Source organism: Kryptolebias marmoratus, linkage group LG11 (assembly GCF_001649575.2).
Source record: "Kryptolebias marmoratus isolate JLee-2015 linkage group LG11, ASM164957v2, whole genome shotgun sequence".
In the NCBI taxonomy this organism is placed as follows: Eukaryota; Metazoa; Chordata; class Actinopteri; order Cyprinodontiformes; family Rivulidae; genus Kryptolebias; species Kryptolebias marmoratus.
In genome coordinates, this window is record NC_051440.1 from 13,645,112 (window position 1) to 13,661,567 (window position 16,456).

Below are 16,456 nucleotides of genomic sequence, written 5' to 3' on the forward strand. Positions count from 1 at the left end.
AATCATCAAAATTAAACGAAATAAACATTTGAAATATATGAGTTTGTATGTAATGTATGAATATAATATACAAGTTTCACTTTTTAAATGGAATTACTGAAATCAATCTACTTTTTCATGATATTCTAATTTTATGACCAGCACCTGTATGTGGGGTTTCCCTGGGTACTCTGGTTTGCCCCACAGAAACAAAATCATGCACGATTCGGCTACAATCGTTTTAAATAAAGTATTCCTTTAGAATAGAAATTGAAACCTTTGTAATGTTTCATATTTATCTACAAACAAATAAAGAAATAAGGTCACAATAAGTCAACATCTCACACTGGGTTGACGCCCAAAGACTCAAAGCTTTGGCCGTTTTTAAACAAGATTAAAAATCTTTGGACACATTAAAAGATTTTTTTTTAAATATAAAAATAAACAAGAGCTTCAGAACATCAGCAGCAGATCACTGACTGCTTCTGGTGGAGTTTCCACCTGTTTGTGAGCTCAGTTCTGACATGAAATGATCACAACACCTGAAACTGTGTATCTAAAAAGCACAATTATTTTCATATATTGTATGTTTTTCTTTACACATCTGTGGAGACATCATTCTGTCAGAATGATGCCTTTCACAGTTTGTAATAAAACATTCAGTTAACAGGATCACTGAGCTGCTATACTGTCTTTTAAATAAACTATCTAAGACCGGTGTGTCTTTTTATCACCTGTCACTGAAAGGCAGGTGATCAAATGTAAGACACACATCTACATCTGATTATCTGTTGGAGCAAACCCCATTTAAGATGGTCGCCACAGCCAATTGACTTCAGAAAACACAAAAACAGCTATAATTCAGTCACTTTTACAGATAACAGGCTAATATTTGGTATGGTAGTAGCCAGGAGTCATCCTTGCCACAAACTACAAGCACTGAGTGAGAGCTGCAAACTTTTCCATCAAACATTGGAGCTAACTTTGTCTGTTAGCGAAGTCGGTGAATGATCTACCACCCCGGGTTACATAACATCAAAAAAACAGATGAAGAATTATACAAAAAGTCTGGCAGTTCTGTTGATGGTTGGGGATTAAAACCCTTGTTTAAGTGTTCTGCAGTGCCATTTCAAGGTTCAAGTTTTTTTTAGTGCTCCTTTGTTTTCTTGCAATTTCTTGTCTGAAGGATTCATTCAAATAGCTTGTTTTTTAGCACTTAGCACCTCACATATCACCTAACATATCACCTTACATATCACTTAACATATACATAGCATGCTACATACACACCTTACATAGACACATAAACATATTTTTGCCACTAATGGAACCTCATACTAATATATAATTCTGGTGATAATGTGCATCTTTGTTATTAGGGTATCAGTGATTTTAAATATGAGGTATTGTTTATTCAACTTAACAATTTTTACCTGAAAATACAACAACACTTGGTTTAAATTCAGTCTAAGGTTCAGTTACATTATATACGTCTTTTTTTTCTTTTCTCCTATTATTTTTGCACCTCTTTGTTTAAACGCATAGGAACTGTGTGTTCAGTATTAAGTTTATACTCGGACGGAAATTTTGGTGCACCTACAACATAACGCTCGATGAAAACAGAAAAAAAACGAGTTGATCATCTTTGTTATTGTTTTGTGTATCATATGTTTAGTTTTTTAACTTAACAATTGCTTCAAATAGTGGTTATATGGCCGCCTTTGATAAATAGCAAGCGGAACTTTTCTTCAGTTCGGTTTTTGTTCGCTACGTTGCAGAATGCTAACCAACTAGCCAACATTAGCTTCCGGTAACATGCCTCATTAAAACCTTCGTTTATGAGTCTTGTTTGCCAAATGAAGCTCAACAACTAGAACTCTTTTAAACAAAGTAGTGGCAGTAAGAAACTGTGAGCTCTTTGGGGGCCAGTGAGTCTATTGTGAGTGGACACCAGCGGTGAGCCATCATGCCTACAGTGGTGCTAATGGACGTGTCCCTGTCTATGACACGGCCGGTGTCTCTGGATGGAAGCGAGGAGTTTCAGAGGAAGAACCTGGCCGTGCATGGACTGAACATGTTGTTTGAACACATGGCTTCCAACTATCGCTTGGAGTTCACAGCACTGATGGCCTTTTCCTCCCTCTGGGAGCTACTGGTCCCTTTCACCAGGGATTACAATGCGTTACAGGTAAACTCAGTGCCTCTTGAAAAGTGTGGAGTTTGCTCTCAGTGTTTTTAAATCTGGAAATTTCACTCTGAAATTTTAAAATCGGACATGTCAGAACCCTGTCTTAAATCTCATATCATACGTATCATACGAAGAAACTTGATATTAAAAGTCAGGGTTTGTCTAATGTTTTTTTTTTTTATTCTTTCTTGTTTTTTCAGGAGACACTTAGCAGCCTGGAAGATTATGATAAGACGTGTATTGAATCAGCTCTTCATGGAGTCAGTAATGTTGTTCAGCAGGAGTGGGGCAGCGCCTGTCCCTGTCAGGTAATCTGCCAGAGCTCTTTGCACTTTTGAATTTGTTATATTAAATAATAACTTTGGTCAAAAAAGTCTAAATGCATTTTAGACATCTGTGCATTCTTAGTGCAACACAAAGTTATGTTCATGAAAAACAGTTATGATATTTACTCAAATACTATACTTCAGCACATTTGAGGTACTTAGAGTATTTTCATGTTAGGTTACTTTTTGTCTTTCCCTTTTATACATTTCAGAGTCAAGTATTACATTTTAAATCATAAATAAAGGGAATCCTATCATCATCACACACAATGTGCTGTTAAAGAGGGTTTCAGTCTTTTTAGCTTTTCTTATCCTATAAAAAACAGTGTGTAGTCAAGGTGCCAGGTTCAGATTTCAGCCTCTCACTAAAAGCTTCACTGTGATGATTTGTCTCTTATTTAAACTTGCCATGTTTGCCTAATATCAGACAGGATTGGCAAAGACTAATATTTTGTTACCTCACTGAACTTGTTGGCATGAACACATTTAGCAGTCGTGACCCAGAGCATTGTCACACAGTATAACTTTAATAATCAGCTCAGAAATTATTTAATGTGTCTCTGTTTATAAAATTGTATTTGAAGCAGTTCAGACTAAGTCCACTTCCTGCAGCTCCAACATGCCCCTTACAAACTGATACTTGTGATCTATATATGTCAAACGATCATTTATCAGTCAGACAAATGAAGTTAACCATTTTATTGTAGCTCTTAAACTGTTTTACGCAGCTGTTCTGTTTAAATAGACGTTTTTATTCAGTGAAGGCTTTGAACTTTCTCATGTTTATGTACCTCCCTTGTTTGTCCTATAGGTGGTGCTGGTTACTGACGGATCTCTCGGTATTGGAAAGGGTTCCCTACGTCACTCTCTCCAAAACCTGAAGCATCGAGGGGACGACAAGAAGTTCCCACTCCCTTTTCCCTTCCCCACCAAAATGTTCATCATGTGTATAGCCAACGCAGAAGAGGTACGGAACCATATGGTTTTGTTTGTTAATCTCTCTCTTAAAGTCAATAGTTTGTGTAAAGCTGTTAGACCGTAAATGGTCAGAGGCTATGCAGCTGCAAGCATCGGTTCGTAATCCTTTTTCAAAGCCCCGGTCTTTGTTGTTTCACAAACATTAGAACGTCTAAGCCATTGAAGTGTACCTTGCGAACATCATGTTTCAGCCATTTACAGTTTTCAGTAGAATATTACTGCTTTTAAAGTGGCTCCCTGTCTCGTACAATTGCAGTTACAGATGACCGATGCCATGGAAAACTTAGAGGAGCTGCTTTGTCTCAGTGGAGGAGACGGACAGATCTTCACTGTGGACGGACCACTGTGCATGAAGACCGTACAGGCCATGTTTGGGTAAACTATAGAAGAGATGTAACCTATTTAGATGATCTGTGTCCAGTGTGTCATCCTTTGGTTGTGTTGTTGTTTTGTCTTCCAGGTCGCTGATCGATCATGCGTACTCCCCCTTCCATGCCGTGCTGCATTGTGGGAATTTGTCGTCAGACGTCCAGGTTTTCCCTCGTCCGGAGCCTGTCGTGATGGATGAAGAGGTGGAGCCAATTCCCCGAACAGTCAATACAGGTACCGATCAGGCTGTGCGCCTTATCGTTAAAGATTAATTTAAACAATTTAAAAACAATCTTCATTTGCTCCTGTTGTTTCAGATCTTGAAATTGTGGGTTTCATTGAAATTGCTGACATTTCCAGTCCCCCCGTGATATCCAGACACTTGGTCCTCCCTATAGCTGTAAATAAAGGTTTGTTTTAAAGATTAAACTGTTTAAATACTAATAAATGATTCATTGGGCAGCATGTTTATGTCAGTGCTTTGACTTTCCTTTTGCTAAAAAGCAGAGTCAAAAAAACTGTGGTTGTCATTTCCTTCTGCTTTTTTGTCTCATACGGAAGATGTGGGCTTGTTGATGCAAGAACAAATAATTTCTAGTAAATAAGATCCTTTTGCAGTGTGTCAGGTTGTAGAAAACACCAGAAAAGAGAAAGAATATCAGAGATGTATATAATTTTAACAATGTAAAATAATGTCATGGAGCTTTTTGTATTGTCAGAGATGGATGATGGTATTTGCACTTGTTTTTTTGTTTTTTTTAAGATGTGGATGAAGTTGGCGCAGGAGCCACAGATGAGCTTGAGGAGGAACCTTCTGCCAGCCAAATGGCGGGCAAAAGTCCTAATTTTTGTGTTCTTTTACATGGAAGTCTGAAGGTTGAGGGAATGGTAGCACTGGTCCAGCTGGGGTGAGATAAAACACGGCTTCTTTTAGTTGATCAGTTATGACTCCTAACTCCTATTAATTGAATTTATCAACAGGTGGCTAAATGTAGTTTGTGTTGCTTTGTCCCAGGCCAGAGTGGTTCGGGATGTTGTACTCCCAAGCAGACAGCAAGAAGAAGTCCAACCTGATGATGTCTCTGTTTGAGCCTGGTTCAGAGCCTCTGCCTTGGCTGGGCAAGATCTCGCATTTAGGACCCATTTCAGGTAAAAGTTGCACCCCATTAACACCAGGCTACTATTCGAAACCTAGCACCAAACCTTCTTTAATCCTGAGGGTGATATTTTTTGGAGGGATGTGCAACTCGTCATTCAGAGTGTGGCTCTCTCTCGTACAGTTAATGATTGTGTTTTTCACAAAGAACTCTTGTGTGTACCGAAGCAAGCAGCAAACGATTACCCACAATGACTTGCATTGTTGACGTCACCCCAATGTTCTGTCCTCTTTTTGGTGTTTTAGAGGCTGCTGAAAATCCCTATGGAGAGGATGACAGTAAAAGTCCTTTTCCTGTGCAGCCCCAGGTCAAACGAAGCTATGCCCAGAACGTCACTGTGTGGATTAAGGCCAGCGGACTGCAGGTGAGGAAAGAAATTGACGCATAAATGTTCTGTTCACTGTAGAAGTCCAGTTGAAACATACCATATGGATTTCTTTCATACATGGTCTGAATTTCAGCCCGTTTGTTACCAGGTTTATTTGCCTCTGTGGTATATTACACATGCAAATTATTTACAGTATGCTGTCGTATCACAACGGCACACTTTCATAACTTTTCCCATTGCCATATGACCTGAACATGCATGGCAAGGGAGATGTAACAGCAAAGCTTTAACTGTGTGCTCAGTTTTAAGAATTTCAAAAATTTCACTAAGCCCTAAGGGCTGTTTTTAAAGTGAGCACTGGTCAAAAGCACGTTTGAGTCATTTCCTGTCATTGTGCAGACCGATGTCCAGAAGATCCTGAGGAACGCAAGAAAATTACCAGATAAAACTCAGACCTTTTATAAAGTAAGTTTCCCTGAAATGGTTCGAAACTAAGACTGAAACCTGCATTGTATAATTTCTGCTTTGTATTTCTTCCCCCCAGGAGCTGAACCGTCTGCGGAAAGCTGCTTTGGCTTTCGGTTTCTGGGAACTCTTGAAGGGAGTGGCCGAACTTTTGGAAAGGGAGTGCACTCTGCTGCCAGACTCGGCCCACCCCGACGCTGCTTTCCAGCTCTCCCACGCCGCACATCAACTCAAACTCGCCAGCTCCGGCGACTCCCAGTACGCTGCCTTTGAGCACAACATTCAACCCATGCATACAGACTTCTCAAGCTGAGCGAACGTTTGTGAATGATTTTAAAATTTGGACTGATATGGGACAGTTCGGGTTGTTTTGGAGAACTGATGTCTGAAAAGCGAAGGCATCAGTCTGTGTACATACTTTTATACATTTTTAATGTTCCTTCAGAGACTTGCAGTACTCAACATGGCATAAAATTTGAGACTTTAATTGTAATAAATCATCAGAATAAGATAATGCTGAGAACATAATGATTTGAGCCCTGTGTTTTATGTAATGGGTAAAAAAATTTAAAACTGTAAATTTGTTACAGATAGTGTTCTTCATTCATACATCAATGTATATCAGATGACCACATCATCGAGGTCTTTCTATCAAAAGGAATCAGAAAAAACTATAGTATCACACTTCTGTCAAATCTGCCTTCGATATTCTTCACATGAGAAACGGTCTAAGACTAACATGGCTTCCCACGCAATGAATGTTGCTTCATTTGTCTGAAAGATAAAGGAAGTTATTCTGGTGACATTAAACAGGATGTGACAAATAAACGTCATAAGAAAAGCAGCCGTTTGACCAAAGCAAGGTTTTGGAACATGATGATCTTTATAAAAGTGTCCAGCAGCAGGCAGGCAGCAGAGGTGTTTGAGAAAACGCTTTGGGCTCCATTTTAATTTGCTTTCCTCTTCTTGGTGCGGAAACGCCTCTTCCTCTGCTTGTATAGGTGCCGAAAGTTAATAAAAAGCCCTGAGAGAGAGAGAAAACGAGATTAATAACAAAACTAAAACTAAATTCAAGAGAACGATCATCTAGATAAGCTGTTCTGCTGACTTACCCAAAAACATGAGAACTAGATAGACATGCAGCACGTAGGAGAAGCTGACCGAGGTACCGATGGCCTTCGGCAGAGGAATGGAAAAGAGCTTGGTTTCGTCAAATAAGGGAATGGACTGAATCACCGCAACAGCTACATGAAATAGAAAATATTAGAGACATTTTATGACGTTATAGTAAATAATAAAGTGATTCAAACAGATGGAAACTAGCTCACCTTCAGCTAAAACACCTAACGGATACAGAGGGATCCAGACCGTGTAGCGCAGCCAAGTCAGGGTTTTCCACTCTGTATCGAAGCATCCCAGCATGTAAAAGGGATACCTGAAAGCAGAGAAAAATAAAGTAATCACCAGCTAACGTAACATTTGCATAGATAACAACACATCTTTGTAATGGATAACCAGCTGGTGCTGATTAAAGATGACAGAATACAAGTGCTGCTTAAAAATTTTAACTAAAACATTTGACTTTGTGAATCTGACCCTGATAGTGAAAGCATTTCAAATTCTTCCTTTTAGCCACTTACTTGATGCCTTTCTTGCGTTCATACTGACATTTATCTGATGTTTAGAACGTCTGCTGGATGTAAAAGGTGGTTTACCACACGACCGACGCGCACTTGCCTGAAAATCTCCACGGCGCTCCACAGATAGAAAACGAAGAACACAACTGGGCGGCTGTGCATTTCTTCCAAACTACCAAAAATGATGAAGAGGATAAAATTCCTTCCAACCACCTACCAAAAAACAAAAAGGCATGGAGACAAAACGTTAGTTCTTGGTCCACCAGTAAGACCTTTGGTGCAGAACTTGGTATAAATGGCCGCCCTGTACCTGTATTAAAGTGGGAATAACAGCTGTTCGCACGAAGCCAAAGGCCGCGTTCAGGACTTCGACACATGCCAGGATCTGGCAGAAGAACATCATGTCTGATATGGTGTGAAACGTGTCGTAGAGCGAATCTGCAAAAGTAAATCCTTTTATGTGGGACTGCTAGGTTTACAAAAAAACAACAACATAAATCTACACCAGTGTATCATTTCTTACCTTGGCCAAATATGAAGAGGCGAACAGTCATGTTGACAAAGATCCACGAAAATCCAAGAAACTGCACCAGGTTATAAACGAACAAGAAGCCCGTTTTCAGGCTGACAAAGCCTGAGACGTTCGAAAAAAAGAGAAAATATTAGCTGATCTGCATCAACAACAGAGTGAAAACATCACTTTCAGGGACCTAAATGTTATTTAAGTGAGAACATTTTGAAACTACTTAACCGGTAACGTTATCAGTATTTACACCCACCTTCTTCTTCTTCATGTCTCGCAGACCTCAACCGGTTCCTTTTCTCCTCCTTATCGAAGTGAAAAATACCCACGAAAGTAATTACCAAACTAACTGCACACAGTTGCATTTGGAAACATTTAGCCTGGGTGTTAGGCAATAATAGCAACCTAAAAGCATGTAGATGTAAAAAAATTTAAAAAAAAAACAATTATTCAGTCTCACCTTCTCCCGGATCTCCATCTCAGCGTCTGACTCGTCCAGCCAGCGGTCAAAGTCCGGTGCCAGGAAGACAGGTTTCCGCTCCCGTACGGTCAGCCGTTCCCACCAACCCCGCTGCTGTTTCCCCACGGTGATGTTCACCTGCCGCTGCGTGGACTTGTGGCTCACCTGGGCACGTAAATCCACATCACAGCCGTAGTTAGAGAAATTGAAACAGGTGATGACGAGAACGGCGGGGCAAAGCTGGAAATGCGTACCTCAGGCTTTACTGGTAAAAGGAACTCTAAGCTGAACCCGTATTCATTCTGTCCTTTTGCACCATGCCCCTGGGCTACGCAAAAGATACCGAAACAAAAAAAAGCATCACAGATAATGCACTACTTTCACATCTAAATATGCATAAAATGAAACGTATCTCACCTCTAAACTGAAGGACATTTTCATGCACTTGGACATCAATACTCTGCAGAAAGAAAGGAAAGGCAGATAGTGAGTGTACTTCCTGATCCTGAATGAGAATTTCAGCATCACCTCACTTTCAGTGCTGTGAATGCTGCTAAAAAAAAACAAAACAAAAGAAAACATTAAGTTAGGGCCTCTTAATGGCAAGTTAAACTTACCTCAGCGATTTATAATACAAAAAACAATAATACCAGTTAAGTTATTCATGTCCTTTAGGTTCCATTTCAGGAAATGAGTGCTTTCACACAGTGCCCGCCCCGGATCTACACTACGTCTGCTATAAAAAAAAAGTGTCAGAAGAAGTCATTTTTGCAGCGAAGATGTCTGAAATTCAGAAAAGGTGCGAACCGAATGAGCTGCAAAACCGAGTTTCCTGCAGTCTGCAGCTTTGACAAATATAAAAATAAAATAGAATCATTAGCCTGATCTACAACCCGCCCCCGCGTTTATTGGTGCCAGAGGGGTATTAATGGTATCATTAATCCAACTGACGAACTTCTGTAAAATAAAAAAAAAACAACTTAATTTTCCACACGAGTGAACAGGTTTGGTGAGGTTCGACCTACACAGACAGAGACAGGGAGCTTTGTCAACGCTAATTATCACCTAAAATAATCTCTGTATTTATTTTCCAACATGCAAACTAGCAGGCGTGTTTACAAAACAAACAAAAACCGCTCTGCCCTTAATTTGCACTTAATTTGCATTCATATTTTATCCCTGGAGGCTTAAAAAAAACCGGAATGACCGCCCCCCGGGAAGCAGGTCCAGCTCACCTGGGCGTCTGTCAGCTCCACGCGCAGGTAAATCTCCTCGTGACGTTGAGCCCAGTAAACGAGAGGCGTGAGCGTCATCGTTGAGTTTGTTTGTTTGTTTGTTTTTTTTAAAAAAAAAAGCTCGTTTCAAATTAAAAACTTCGCCGCATAATCAATGAATGAAGTCTTCACGCGACATGCTAGGTTAAGCTAATACCCGAGAATATTCTGCCAACGTGCGCGTTCGCAAACCGCTGACGTCGCCACGTGCTCGCGCATGAGCCGGTAACGTTCCGTCGTGCTCTTTTCTGATTGGCTCGTCGTGGGTATTTACGGAAGTAGCAGAGATCCGCGCCACTACAGCAGGTTGTTTAGCTTCTTTTATTTTAGCGACAGAGCTAATATGCAACCCGAGAATCCGGTTTCGTCTCTGAAAACTGACCTACTGAAATCTTCCGGGACATTTCGTGTTCTTGTTGGCGTGACAGGAAGCGTCGCAGCTTTGAAACTGCCCGTTTTGGTCTCCGAGCTTCTTCAGCTCCCCGGCGTAAGCTGCTTCACGATTACTGTAAAACCTGTTTCTACCAACATTTATGATGCCAAAATATTGAGTTTTCACGCAAATCAACGAAACCACGCACCCTTTTAATTAACAGACTGCATGGTTTTATCTTTACCGCAAGATGGGGACATTTGTCAGCAATATCACAAGCAGTAATACTAGAATAAACATCTAAAGACACAATTTAATGAGAATTGTAATACCTGTTTTTCCATTTAGGCACAAGGACAGTGTGCCTAGTAGAAATTATCGCTGTCTTCGTCTTGTTTTCTCAGGTGGATGTAAGGGTGGTCACTACAGACCATGCCAAACACTTTTACAATCCTGCAGAAGTTTCAGTAAAAATCTACAGTGACATGGATGAGTGGGAGGTAAAAACTACATTTATTTCAAATCCTCTTGTGTATTTATTATTGACTGGTACCACTGGAGAGATTTACTACCTTGGTGTCACTCAAATTTGAATAGTTTTTATTTGTATTTTAACCTACTGCATGGATATTCAAATTATTTAATATTTTTATTAAATAAATGTGCACTATAATATGTATATTAATGTAGCCCAGATGATCTTTCATGCTCTTTAGGTGTTGTCAAAGTCACTAAATCTATTAGTTTGTTGTGAGTTAGTAACTATTCATTCAGCAGCCATTTTTGAGAAATTTGAGACACAGAAACCTGGTCAAGGGCCAGAAAGATTGTGAAATGTTGGCACCGTGCATGTCCGTGAGGAGGTTGAGAAACATTTGTCTCACTGGTTGATTGCCAAACATCCTGTCTCTTGTTCAGCTGTGGACACAGAGGTCAGACCCCGTGCTGCACATCGAGCTTCGGCGCTGGGCAGACCTACTGATCGTTGCCCCCCTTGATGCCAACACTCTGGGAAAGATTGCTTCTGGCATTTGTGACAATTTGTTGGTGAGAACATGAGGGGGGTGGGGGTTGCTGTTTATAAAATACACTGACAAAATCAAAATTCTGTCACACTTTTCCCTGCAATTATTGACACTTTGATTAGGATCTGTTGGGGTTTTTGTGTTCCAGACATGTGTGGTAAGAGCTTGGGATGTCAGTCGACCTCTTCTCTTCTGCCCTGCTATGAATACAGCTATGTGGCAGCATCCCATTACAGCCCAGCAGGTATCCAGCCTCAAAGAGTTCGGATATGTGGAAATTCCCTGTATAGTTAAAAAGCTAGTCTGTGGAGATGAAGGTGGGTTTGTTTTTTGTTTTTTTTTGAAAAGGACATTTTGTTTATTTATTTGTTTATTCAGTTATATTTTATATGAAGCTGCCATCCCTCCAAAAGTAATTCCAGAAAAAAATAGTTTACTTCTTCTGATATTTACTCCCCACACATTTGTCTGTCACCGGGAGTCCTGAATATTGCCTATTTTAAATGTTTTCAGACACATCCAAATATATACATTTTACATAATCAGAATATTTTAGTAAAATATCCAAAACTCAAAAGTATGCTGAAGATTTTTAAAAAGCATCATTTTATAGATTAAGACAACTAAATGTAAAATAGACAAAGCCACTCAGCTGTGCAATTCACTGTTTTGCCCCAAAAAACTGTTAGAATTTTGTTTTGTTTTTATTTTACTAACTTGACAACATGAGAGAATCTTCAGAGCATCAGAAATACTGTTTTGGAAAGAAGAAATTATAGTTCCCAAGTACCCAGGGCTGCTATTGTGCAAAAGATTTAAAACAAGTAAAACAAAACTCCTCCTGCAATAAAACCTGTTAAAGGCTCAGTCATTATATGGGGTTACTTTGCAGCATCAATTCCTCTTGGAAAAATAAAAATGGAAGAGAATTACAACAAAACAAATCATTTTAGGAACGCAAAAATTGCCTCATGTTAAATAAGAATCAAAATTAAGGTCTTGGGTGTTTGATCTGAACAATGAAAAGGTTCTCATTTAACAGTTTTAAAGAACGTCTGGAAAAAGAAAAAGTGGATGCTTTAAAACTTCTCTTCTAACTCTGCTGAAAACCTTAGGAGAGGGCTCACACTTATCGCTGTTAAAAAGAACTCCTCCAAACCTAAAACGACTTGACCACATCAGAGGACAAATGGCCGAAAAACCAACAATAAATCTGTCTTATAGAACAGCTTCAGTCCTTTGAAGTTAGACTTTTTTTCATATTACCTGCCGGCCCTTTTTTTACGAGGAGACTTTCTTTGAAACTCTCCAGTTATTCAGAAGACAAGATAAACTAAAGTCTGCTGCAGTCACATGTCTGTCTCCGTTACCAGCTGCTATGTTGTTTTTTTTTTAAGGTTTATTTCTCTGTTGAATCTGAGCTTTGTTTTTTTTAAATGACTATTTTTTTTTTAAGTTATACCTGCAGCTCCGGCTGTTTGGAAATAGTCATGTCGGCTGTTATACTAACTTCAGACAGTAATGGTCGTTAAATATCCCAACATTCCACTCAGTGGCCACCACTTTTTATGGAGTGCCAATCATTTTTTCACCAGGTTAATTGACAGGGCAAGAATTGGTCTGTTTTTACAGCTTCGCTCGCATTACAAACCGAATGCATTAAGGTGTGAGTCAGAGAAACTCTGCGCAGATCGATGATTGTCTGTGACTTGCAAATGGAAGCAGCCAGCTCAGAGGAGGAAAATGAAGACAGCTCTGATCTCACCGACATAAATTTTAAAGAATTTGATCGTGATTTAGGAGGGTGTAAAGATTACCCATGAACTTACTGATTTCAGATAGGAGAAATCTGGTCTGGGGAAAAACAAACAAAACAAGGTTGTGGAAAGGCTGCTGGAAATCCATGTTTTCCCATCTACTCGGATGCTAACATCTCCTGCTGGAGCTGGGTTTTAAAAATATCCGTATCTTCTTTTTTTCCCCCTCTGAGTGACTTCTGTTTGCGTCGTCGGTGTTGATAAGAACCAGAAACCAGGAACCATGTCCTTTTCTAAAGAAGCGGCCATAAAAAAAAAAACAAAAAAAAACAGTGTTGCTGCCGGTTGGACCTGGGGGGGGAGGAGTGTATGACTGCCAGCACATACTCGAAAGAACTAAAAACTGTTCCAATCAGGAGATAAAACTTCCAGCCTAAACAACAACCAAAGAAATGCTGAAAAGACTAAAAACTAGCACTCCCTGGCTTGTTTGCCCCAGTTTCAGAGCAAGAGCAAAGCAGCATGTGAATCAAAAGGAAATTGTGAATACCACGAGTGTAGGAGGTCATAATAATCTGCTCAGTGCTCTCGATATTTGGATTTTAGCTCCTCTTGATGCACCATAAAGAAACATTGGATTTAAGCTGTGTTTCTACCCTTTGGACTGTGTACTAAAGTGACCCAGAGTGTTTCTTCATATATTTGTTGAACGGTGTCTGAAACACACTGACTGTAAAACAGACGAGCAGTTAATTTACCTTTTTTTTTTTTTTTTTCCAAAACAACTAACACGCCTATTTGGTGCTGCATTTGGTTTTGTTTGAACATCTCCTACATGCTTTCGATTTTCATCCTGCTCCACTATTGTATGATTATCCGTGTACAAACAAAAGCCAAACAATGAGTGCCGAGTGTGTACAGATAATTTTTCCCCTCCAAGTATCCGTCTCCGCTCGTTCTTTCAACTGACCTTGAAGTGTTCAGAACACCGGCTCCTTTGTCTAAAGGTTGACCCAGGGAAAACGGTGGCGAGTTAACGTCTTCCTGTCTCCAGATACCGAAGGATACAGAGATGTGTCTCTGCGTAAGAAGCCACTTTTAAGCTTTACCGTTTTCATTGACACAGCTCCGTAGATTACAGTATTTTCTGCTCAAACACCTATTTCTTATTTTTATATTCATTTAACATACCAAGCCTAAATATATTTATGGTCTGTGCAGCTCCATGTAATTAATAAAACTTGTGTCACTTGTAGTGGAGAAGCATTTTAATAAAACATTTTCTTTCTGTTTGGTCAACTCCACAATCTGAATCATCCCTATGAGAGGAAGTTGACTCAACGTTATAATAGCTTTAAGCTAAAATGAAGCCATATAGCTGCGTGTAAATAATGTATTTGAAGTTTATCATTCGCTTAGACTTATTTCTTTATTGAACTAAACATTATCGGCCCAGATAATCAGACTTTACGCTTATCCAGCATCAGTGCTGTCCGTTAACACCACCGTGTACCTGGACGTGTTGCAGTTTTGCTTGTTATTTAGCTTGCTGTTATTCTGTATTTTCATCTGTTCCTTCCTGTTGCCATTACACTTTTAAAGTTAGTCGACTCGTGAAAAATATGCAAGCTTTGTCTGAGAGTTTTGGTTTGATTTGGTCAGTGAAGCCTCGTTGTTGTTTGCTGCGATCCAGCTTCTTTTCTCTCCCATATCTTCAGACAACAGGCCTGTAGGGTTTTTGTTTTTTTGTGCCTCAGAGATTAGATTTTATAATTTAAACTCGGTGTCAGTGTAGCTCTGCTGTGTGTGACTCAAAACCTTGAAGTTTATCTGCACAGACCTACTAATATTATTATTATTATTATTTTATGCTTACAATATTGTGTGGATAGCCCTCATCCTCTCAAATTCTGCCTTGAGTAAATTATGTTGTGTGCATTTCTTTGCACTCAGACGTACATATTTTGCATGCAATGTATAAAGTAGTAAAAACAGCCCTGATAGAATATATTCCCCCTCAAAGTTTACGTGAATAAAATAATAGATTAGCATTGGCTCGTAGCAAATCGTTTTGACAGCCTGCCTCAGACGCAAACAGTTCAAAATATACAAAAAAACTGCATGAAAAATGTTCTCAAGCACTTTAGTTTAGTCGTATGTGTATATTGTTTTGCTGCTCTCCTGCTCTGATTCGTTCTTTTTTGTAAGGTGCTTCTTTAACCAAGCCGTTTTACGTTCCTGTAGGTAAAGGCGCCATGGCGGAGGTATCAACTATCGTCGGCGTTGTCAAACAATATCTGCAGACACCAGAGGAAACATGAAGATCGGCTCGCTGTGCACGGTCCCGCTGACACCAAAGACCAGGACAAATTAAACATGATGGTTAGCTTTCTCTCGCGGTACACCCAACAGACGATGATGTATTCTTATTTACTCTGATATGAATAGAGCGTGTTTACTGTTGACTCACATTTCCAGTTGGAGCTGTTGTTCTTGTTAAAGCAGGACTCCTTTACCCGTCCTGTGATTCCCAGCTGACTTTTTATCAGCCTGAAAGTTTAAAGCAAAGCAACTGTCAACTGGGTTTAATCAGAACCAAATTATATATATCTATATACATATATATTTTGATTACACAGATGATTCGCTTTCTTCTGCACTCAGGTATTAATCCTGTGGTTTTATCTTCAACCTCAGTTCCAACAAACCTAGGGAGTTGTGGAAATTACAAATAAAACCAGAATGCGGTGATTTTCAAATCTCATAAACCCCAATTTTACTCACAACAGGACACAGGAAACATTTTGAATGTTTAAATGAAGAAACTGCACAAATTAAAGGGAAAAAATTAGATAATTCTGAATTTGACGGCAGTTGTACATCTGGCTGTTTTTCTTTTGTTGTTATTTACAATTTACCATTTAGGATTAGTGTATTATAAGTCTTCATGTTTTAAAAAAAGATGGCAGTGAACTCTGGGTTGCTGCTTGTAAATTTTGTAAAACTGTAAAAAGAAAAAAAAAAAATCTTATATTTTTATATTTTACAGGAAAGATTTCAAATTAGCAAAGTAGTGAGATTAAAGTTCACACATCAGTCTTTTTGTTGTTGTTTGAATTCGTAGAAGCTTTCATGGGGCTGATTATTTGACACGAAGAAGCAGAAACCTTTATCCTCATTGGTTGTACCAAAAATTCAGTCTTGATTTGTGCAACACAACGTTATATTTTAGGAAAGTCCCTGAATGCAACAGTTCAGACCTAATGATGTGGAGTTCTGTGTCTTTGTTTTCAAATTTTAATGTGAAAAACTTGAACAAATAATATCTCACCTGTTGTAGATAGCTCCTTGAACTAACCAATACTAGCTCATCAATCCAGTCAAAGAGCTGCCTTCAACAGGTAAGATACTTATATTTCATAACCTTCACACAGAACCTCACTTTAATAGATTTGAACTATTTATTCTGTGTCTTAAAACAGCTTTTTAAAGGTTTCGGAAGTGCTTCCATCAAATGTTTGTAAGTGCTATTCTAAGCAGCAAAGGTCAAAGGTGAAGAAACGCAGGGATCGCATTAAGTTTAGATGTTTACTTCTGTGAAAAACCTTCTGTCTCCC

The 16,456-nt window shown here is 39.2% G+C and overlaps 3 protein-coding genes across 6 annotated transcripts; 2 read left to right on the top strand and 1 right to left on the bottom strand.

The window, feature by feature from the left end:
- The first annotated feature begins 1,558 nt into the window (after positions 1 to 1,558).
- ints14 (integrator complex subunit 14) lies at positions 1,559 to 6,447 on the top strand. Its single transcript, XM_017405523.3, has 11 exons — positions 1,559 to 2,167; positions 2,368 to 2,475; positions 3,305 to 3,460; positions 3,728 to 3,846; positions 3,932 to 4,074; positions 4,158 to 4,250; positions 4,604 to 4,748; positions 4,856 to 4,989; positions 5,243 to 5,361; positions 5,725 to 5,790; positions 5,870 to 6,447. Exons 1-11 carry the CDS (start codon positions 1,946 to 1,948, stop codon positions 6,101 to 6,103), a joined length of 1,539 nt encoding a protein of 512 aa, XP_017261012.1. The 5' UTR covers positions 1,559 to 1,945; the 3' UTR covers positions 6,104 to 6,447.
- On the bottom strand, positions 6,260 to 9,866 carry hacd3 (3-hydroxyacyl-CoA dehydratase 3). Its single transcript, XM_017405524.3, has 11 exons — positions 9,646 to 9,866; positions 8,828 to 8,870; positions 8,665 to 8,738; positions 8,411 to 8,575; positions 8,207 to 8,255; positions 7,951 to 8,061; positions 7,738 to 7,865; positions 7,528 to 7,640; positions 7,119 to 7,225; positions 6,903 to 7,034; positions 6,260 to 6,814 (listed from the first exon to the last, which is right to left on the bottom strand). Exons 1-11 carry the CDS (start codon positions 9,721 to 9,723, stop codon positions 6,738 to 6,740), a joined length of 1,077 nt encoding a protein of 358 aa, XP_017261013.1. The 5' UTR covers positions 9,724 to 9,866; the 3' UTR covers positions 6,260 to 6,737.
- Positions 9,867 to 9,901: 35 nt separating this feature from the next.
- Positions 9,902 to 15,938, top strand: ppcdc (phosphopantothenoylcysteine decarboxylase). Of its 4 annotated transcripts, none has more exons than XM_037978372.1 (5): positions 9,902 to 10,192; positions 10,462 to 10,557; positions 10,976 to 11,104; positions 11,231 to 11,399; positions 15,084 to 15,938. In XM_037978372.1, exons 1-5 carry the CDS (start codon positions 10,028 to 10,030, stop codon positions 15,158 to 15,160), a joined length of 636 nt encoding a protein of 211 aa, XP_037834300.1. In that variant the 5' UTR covers positions 9,902 to 10,027; the 3' UTR covers positions 15,161 to 15,938. The 4 variants fall into 4 exon arrangements, with proteins under 4 accessions (XP_037834300.1, XP_037834299.1, XP_024859501.1 ...); XM_037978371.1 differs by having other exon boundaries at positions 11,231 to 11,326; XM_025003733.2 differs by having other exon boundaries at positions 9,902 to 10,171; positions 11,231 to 11,326.
- The last annotated feature ends 518 nt before the right edge of the window (positions 15,939 to 16,456 follow it).

What these genes read in the sequence shown, in the direction of transcription:
- ints14 (XM_017405523.3), top strand. Translation starts at nt 1,946, where the DNA reads ATGCCTACAGTGGTGCTAATGGACGTGTCCCTGTCTATGACACGGCCG. An exon ending in GTATAGCCAACGCAGAAGAG is followed by an intron (nt 3,461 to 3,727) that starts GTACGGAACCAT and finishes GTACAATTGCAG; the next exon opens with TTACAGATGACCGATGCCAT. An exon ending in TCCCCGAACAGTCAATACAG is followed by an intron (nt 4,075 to 4,157) that starts GTACCGATCAGG and finishes CTGTTGTTTCAG; the next exon opens with ATCTTGAAATTGTGGGTTTC.
- hacd3 (XM_017405524.3), bottom strand. Translation starts at nt 9,723, where the DNA reads ATGACGCTCACGCCTCTCGTTTACTGGGCTCAACGTCACGAGGAGATT. An exon ending in TTTTACCAGTAAAGCCTGAG is followed by an intron (nt 8,576 to 8,664) that starts GTACGCATTTCC and finishes TTACGTGCCCAG; the next exon opens with GTGAGCCACAAGTCCACGCA. An exon ending in TCTAGTTCTCATGTTTTTGG is followed by an intron (nt 6,815 to 6,902) that starts GTAAGTCAGCAG and finishes TCTCTCTCTCAG; the next exon opens with GGCTTTTTATTAACTTTCGG.
- ppcdc (XM_037978371.1), top strand. Translation starts at nt 10,028, where the DNA reads ATGCAACCCGAGAATCCGGTTTCGTCTCTGAAAACTGACCTACTGAAA. An exon ending in GTGACATGGATGAGTGGGAG is followed by an intron (nt 10,558 to 10,975) that starts GTAAAAACTACA and finishes TCTCTTGTTCAG; the next exon opens with CTGTGGACACAGAGGTCAGA. An exon ending in GCATTTGTGACAATTTGTTG is followed by an intron (nt 11,105 to 11,230) that starts GTGAGAACATGA and finishes TTTGTGTTCCAG; the next exon opens with ACATGTGTGGTAAGAGCTTG.